The sequence below is a fragment of the Protobothrops mucrosquamatus genome, unplaced genomic scaffold, assembly GCF_001527695.2.
Source record: "Protobothrops mucrosquamatus isolate PMUCROS unplaced genomic scaffold, P.Mucros_1.0 scaffold469, whole genome shotgun sequence".
NCBI classification, from domain to species: domain Eukaryota; kingdom Metazoa; phylum Chordata; class Lepidosauria; order Squamata; family Viperidae; genus Protobothrops; species Protobothrops mucrosquamatus.
The window spans coordinates 333,469-340,745 of NW_015386790.1; the positions used below are offsets into that span (position 1 = coordinate 333,469).

A 7,277-nucleotide genomic window follows, 5' to 3' on the forward strand; every position below is an offset into this window, starting at 1 on the left:
CATACCAATCTGCCTGGCAAAAAATTCTTAAAATTAAAATGTTTGCAAATTATGATGTGGACATTATTTAGCTTAATGAACATTTCCAAGAATAATATTATTTTGTATTTGAGTTTTTCTATGACTAAAACCTTGAATTATTTTTTTAAAAAAGAAAAAAAAACCGTATTCTAATGCTTCATTCTATTCTACCTCCTACTTGCTCCTGATTAAAAAAAAAATAAATTATTCCAGCTTTTGCTTACTTTTGAACATTTTAAAATGTCTTCAGAATCACTGTTGCAGAAGTCAATTATTTATACAAATTATTGGCTTATATGTGGTATGAAATATTTATCTGTGAAATGCCTGAAAGTAAACCTATACTGGAAAAAGACACTGAAAATTTATGTTATTTTTTCTAAAAAAAAAAAAAGAATATAAAATAATTGTTTTTATTTTTTTCTTTAATACTGGAGTCTATTAAAAAGCATTGCTTCAAAAGAAATGGCAAAAATGCTATGAGACATTTTTGACTCCTTGAATCGCACTCTTTAAATGTTGTAATGAGATCTTAGATTGCTTTATACTAGGTGACTGCATGTCAAGTTAATTTTGCAGTTAAGTAGGGGAGATGTGGTGAGAGATATTTCCTGGCACTTCTCAAGAATAAGCTGTGCTGTGTGCATCTAAAATAGCCAGATGAACCCTTGCCAATATAACTGAAGCTGATAATTGAAAGATGCAGCTGTTTACTTGCCATCTATTCTGGTTATTTCAAATATTCTCAAAGTAGAAGAAAAGAAAAATATTGTAGTAGATGGGAATGGCTCTTCTTTAGCCTACAAATGGCCCGGTTTCATTCTCAAACACCTGAAAATGGAGCCAACAGGACAAAAAAATGGTTGACTTCACCTACTGATGCAAGTAAATGCAAATATTAATTGCTGATATTTCCAAGAATTGATACAAGGATTATGCTTTAAAAACATATACCAGGCAACACAGCTAACACTGAATTAGATGGCCAAATGATATTATATACAGCTTGGTAATTATAAGAAGCATCCCTTCAGCTTTAGTGTTACTTTGAAAAGACTCCAGGCCTATTCTCAAGGCCAAATATTAAAATATGTGAACACTGTATTAATTCTATCACTACTGCTTGCAACACTGGCAACTTTGCTAAGAATTTGTCCATATTCTGAATTCTTTTGGTGACTGCATTCAGAAAATCCTCCAAAGGATAGTTTGGGAAAATGTGATTATGACAAAATGTTTTTTCCCCCTTTCCTTGAATGGTTCCAAGGATTGAATCAGAATAACAATAACAGAGTTGGAAGGGACCCTGGAGGTCTTCTAGTCCAGCCCCCCCATTCAAGCAGGAGATCCTATATCATTTCAGACAAATAGCTGTCCAAACTGTTCTTAAAAATCTCCAGTTTTGAAGAACCCACAACTATTGGAGGCAAGCCATTCTTCTTATTAATTGGACTATCAGGAAATTTGTCCTTCGATCTAAGTTCATTCTATCCTTGATTAGAGTCCATCCATTGCTTCTTGTCCTACCTTCAGGTCCTTTGGAGAATAGGTTGGCCCCCTCTTCTTTATAGCAACCCCTTAAATATTGGAACACTGCTATCATATCATCCTTAGTCCTTCTTTTCATTAAAGGAGACATACCCAATCCCTGTAACCCTTCTTCTTTATTTCTTATATGAATCAATCTGGTATGATAAAGTATCCAGAAGCTGAAAATATGGTTTATACTAAGTTTGCACCACAGAGTTATATGTAATTTGGGTTAGGTCTGCGCTCGAACAAGAGCGAAGAAAAACTACACTTCCTTGCTTCAATATAGTGTTTCTTTAAGTTAGAATTGGCTTAAAATATCTAGAAGCCAATGTGTTTTTAAATAGCACTTCAGATTGTTGTAAATTCAATATTGTTTAGCACTAATAATGTATCTTTCCTTGTTTATCCTAATTCATTTTCAGCATGTTTGAACTGCCATTCAAACAGAGTAGAGTTCTCGACTTATGACTACAATTGAGCCCAAAAGTTCTGTTGCTAAGTTAAACATTTCTTAGGTGAATGTTGCTCCATTTTATGACCTTTCTTGCCACAGATGTTATGTGAATCACTGCAATGGTTCAGTTACTAACACGGTTGTTAAGTGAATTTAGTTTCCCCGTTGACTTTGCTTGTCAGAAGGTTACAAAAGGTGATCACATGACCCTGGGACACTGCAATCGTCATAAATATGAGTCAGTTGCCAAGCATATGAATTTTGATCACGTGACCACGGGGATGCTGCAATGACTGTAAGTGTGAAAAACGGTCATAAGCTACTTTTTTCAATGATATTGTAACTTTGGTCACTAAATGAACCTGTAAACCAAACTAGATGCCTTACTTTTATTTCAATATCATTAGCTCTTAATATAATAGGCAGTACAGACTTCCCACAGCAAGAGTAAGTTTAATTTTCATTACAGTTCTGCAGACATGATTCTATTTTGCTTTCTATTTTCAGTATTTTTCAAATCCTAAGAAATCAGAGTTGTGGCTAGAATTGCAAATAAGTATCTTAATATGTTCTCTTCTTTTTCCCCTCTGCAGCTTGCCATGAAACACAAGTGTTGAAAATGACTGTGTGGAGATCTTTCTGAATGGAACTGCAAAAATAGGATTGCCCATTTTTAGTGAAAAATGCAAGTCTATGTCTCTTTTTTCCAACAATTTGGTAATCAGTAGTTCCAATTATCACATAGGAAATTAGTATTCCTACTTTTTCTATTGCTAGGCCATTCAGTGTCTGTCTTTTTTTAATATTTAAAATGAGATGGTGTTAATATGTAAATTGGACCAAAGGATATACTAAACTGCACTGATCTGCAAGAATCTATTGTCCCAATGTTGTGTAGGAATACAATATTTTAGCTTCAAGAAAGGTAATCGAGTCACAGTAAAATCCAGTAATTGTTATAGAGTTGTTTCTTAGAGCAAATTTTGAAGTAAAAGTGTTCATAACTTTTATCACTGGGCAACAAAAATAAGTTGCTGTGAAAAACAGCTTGACTTCTCAGTTCTGCCATTTTTAGCAAATTTATTTTGCACGTGTCATCACTAGCATGGTGAATTTGAATTTGAATTGTCCATCATGTTGTCAACACTATTTAAAAAAAAATCTTTTTCTTATGGTCTGAATTTATTTTAATGTTACCAAAAACACATTAGAAATGTTAAGGAAAAGCTGATTAAATCTATAAACACTTCAATATTTTATCTGGAATCTAAAATGTCCTAAATAAACATTATATTGAAACTGTTTCAAGAAATAATACATGCACAAGCACTATTGTAAGTTTTTGGATTTCTTCTATTGATAAGCATGCTTCAATTTTATTGTTCAAAGTAAGACTTGCTAGAGTTTTCCTTAATAGTGTAATCTGGACCTGTGAAGACCAAAATTCAGTCTAATCTTTGCAGTCATTATATTTGCAGTCACTGGATCATAATCATACATTATAATTAACATTATTTACAATAAAATATTCATTTCCACTTTTCGTTTTACAAAACACAAATGTTTTCTTGTTTGCCAAAAAAAAAAAATCCCTTAAGACAGATTTGTACATGCACTGAAGCCCTCTGGATTATTCCTGGTTTTCATCTTCCTAATGCTAGTTTGGGAGAGTTCACATAGAATATTCAGTTATAGATGGTTATGTCAGATTAGTTGAAACTCAAGTACTTTGGCCACCTAATGAGAAGGAAGGACTCACTGGAGAAGAGCCTAATGCTGGGAAAGATTGAGGGCAATAGAAGAAGGGGACGACAGAGAATGAGGTGGCTGGATGGAGTCACTGAAGCAGTAGGCGTGAGCTTAAATGGACTCCAGAAGATGTTAGAGGACAGGAAGGCCTGGAGGAACGTTTTCCATGGGGTCACGATGGGTCGGACATGACTTCGCAACTAACAACAAATGTCAGATTTCTCAGCACACGGTAATTGGAGTGATAATATAGAAGCATTAACTCCCAACTTTCTTTGTGGAGATGAAGCTGATTAGGGAGCTTTTTCTTCTTTTAGCACTGAATTTATGTCAGAGCTGAAAGGTTATGCACAAACAATGCTTAAATATTTTTACCGCTCTATTCAAAGTATCCCCCAAACTGCCTTATATTGCTGTTCTAATTGTCACCCGTGAAAAAAATATTAGACCCTGTAGGTATAAGCTTTTTTTTTTTTGAGGGACCTAGACATTTGAATTTCAAACACTGAAAATTTCAAGCTTTCAAAAGTTTTCTGGGACCATAATGTAATGTAACAGGCTATGCATGCCAGGATTCTATCCAGAATTTTAGAGATTTAGAGATTACATTAAATTCCAAGAAAACTTTTGAAAGCTTGAAATTTTCAGTGTTTGAAATTCAAATGTCTAGGTCCCCCCCAAAAAAGCTTATACCTACAGGGTCTAATATTTTTTTTCATGGGTGACAATTAGAACAGCAATATAAGGCAGTTTGGGAGATACTTTGAATAGAATGGTAATTCTTATGGGAAATCACTTGTATATTCTCTCATGTATGTATAATTATGAACCAAGTGAAAAAAAAGCAGTTTTAGTATAGATAAAGAACTAAATCATTACGGAGAGAAAGCATCCAATTAACTGCATATTGTATTCCATCATAATGTAAACAATTTAGATACTCTAGTTATCTTTGTGAGCAACTCTACCAACTGACAATAGCACAGGTTTGATAACCACACAGACTTCCATCATGCTATGGTCTCTGTAGCATGTAGCATGTGGGCTACATCTGATTATAAGTTTACTTAGAAGTTGTTTTTATTTCCTGTGTTAAATCATTTTTAATGTATTGTCGTTATTTATTTTGCACATTTAAAAAAAATTCATCTCAGTGATGAACCTGGTTTTTTGTTTTGTTTTTTCATATGCCAAAAACTAAAATTCTCAAGTCATTTCATCAACTTGATACATCAGAAACTAAAACCTAATTTCTATTTCTACTATTAAATAAATTTGAGTTACGTGATGTTTCTTAGGATAATTAGAAACAAGTGTGCTTATACTGAAAATAAATGTGATTGTATTAAAAATATCCTCCTGAAAAAATGATGTAGTAGTCAGTTATAGTGTTAGATATTTGTGTATATAAATTATACAGTAATTCAGGTTAATATTTCATATTAAAATGTATTTGTAAAAAGTAGCAAGATCAATAGTTTCATTATCACCTTTTTAAAGTTCTGCAAAGAATAAAAATCACAAGTTATTAGACCTAAGATAGTCATACCTGCAAGATCAGCCTCATTCTGTGGCTAGCAACATGTTGTGCATTAATGTGAAAATATTTAAAGAGTTTGCTCTTTAAATGAGTGAACCTAAAGCACATTTTATTTTAATATGCCAAAATTGTCAATATTTTCTGTTGTCCTGAAGCCGTTTAATTTTTATTAAAATTAAACTAAAATAAACATAGTTTACTCCATTGCTATATTTCACAGACATTATTTTTGTCATTTATAATTTTAGTCATTAATTAAAATATACAAAAATATACAAAAATATACAAAAGTATTAATGACAGACAGCCTTAAGGCAGCATATAATTCCCATACCTATTTTTGCAGCCATCTAGAAGGACCCCTACTTTGAAATTCAGTTTTGATAATCTATCAAGTTAAGTTTTAAAATACTGTAGATGTGTTAATGCTTTGGGAGGCTCTTGTACCACTTCTGTGTTACTCCCTCCCAGGACCACCATCCTCCCCATTTGAAAAAGGGCTCCTCACAGACTCTGCCATTGTCCACTCACAACTATCACATTCCCTGTGGCCCTCAGATGCTAGGTATAGGCTCTTAGTGAAAGGGGAGAAAAATAATCCTTATCTATATTATTTGAAGAGGTAGGATGGATGTGAATTGTAGCTACACATGTTGAATCCACGTGCATTCATTTTTTGGCTTACATTATTTTGGGAAAAGACAGCTCTAATCAGTTATGTATAAAAGCATATCTTGAATGCATAAATTAGCTATCATTAATGCTAGGTCTCATTGCCATAATTTGCCTTAAGATGGCCATTGCAACAATTGACCTTATTGGTTTCAAGTAGCTTCAAACTCACCATAATGCACAAAACTACATGAAGTGTGTGGCTGATCAGCTTTTTCTTTGCCTTAGATCCAGTAGGGCCAAGTGGTTACTAAACAAATAGTGTAAGTCTGTATCTACATTTCTTATTTAAACTGGACATGGGCCATTTACCTGGACCTTTAAATGATCTCTATGGACCATGTGCAAAAGTGATCTTCTTCTGCTTTTCATGACTTACACTCTTTGCATAGACTAAAATGTCACCATGATTTTATTTTGCCTGTATAGTATATAGAAGGCAACTTATACAAGGAGGGCCTGCATACACACACGTTAAATGCAAAGTGAAGTACATCTGCACCTCAGCAAAGATATCATATGTGCAAATTCCCTATGTGTTTTTATGTTGTGCGCACAAACATGTACTTGTATCCCATGTAGCTTTTCTAAGTTTCATTTGACCTATTTACAGAGATTGCCTCTTGTGAGACCTTAGCTTTAATCCTTCCTTCCTTCCTTCCTTCCTTCCTTCCTTCCTTCTTTCCTTCCTTCCTTCCTTCCTTCCTTCCTTCCTTCCTTCCTTCCTTCCTTCCTTCCTTCCTTCCGGCAGAAGTGCCTAATAAAATACTAACATATTAAAGGTCCATAAGGAATCAGCCATTCAAACGAAGATTTCATGGTTTAACTTACTGTATATATGCCTTAACAAAATGATTAACACAATGCTGGCCATAGGTTTTAATAATTATTTCAGAAAGGTGACTGACTATGAAGAATGTAATTCTATTCTGTGGCCTGATATGTGTTCAGTTTTTTGTAGAACAACTTTGTTGTTCAAAATTGTCATATTTTGCATTGCATTGTTCAGAATTGTTTTGTTTTTCTTGTATCTGTATTGTAAACATTCATTTTGCTAAAAGTATATTTAGCCATATGCTAGAGGCACATTATTAGGTTGTTTCAGCCATATACTCTCTCAAAAGTTAAAAACACTGCAGTTATAATTTTTCCCAGGACCTACATTACATTGCTGAATGTTGAGAATGCAAGTTGCAGTCCCACTCCTAGCCTAGGACTACTTGGACTCATGGATTGAGATGCTGGTTGTATACAATTTATATTTTGGCAACATTAGAATTTATTATATGCAATATTTTGGTTTTCATT

At 33.6% G+C, this 7,277-nt stretch overlaps 1 protein-coding gene across 1 annotated transcript in view; it reads left to right on the forward strand.

The window, feature by feature from the left end:
- The window catches only part of STXBP6 (syntaxin binding protein 6), an 84,473-nt gene extending 80,939 nt beyond the window's left edge, over positions 1-3,534 (forward strand). The window contains exon 6 of the mRNA XM_015816616.1: positions 2,602-3,534. Within this exon, the coding sequence (XP_015672102.1) occupies positions 2,602-2,625 (24 nt within the window). The 3' untranslated portion in view covers positions 2,626-3,534. The remainder of the gene's footprint in view (positions 1-2,601) is intronic.
- Positions 3,535-7,277: the final 3,743 nt, after the last annotated feature.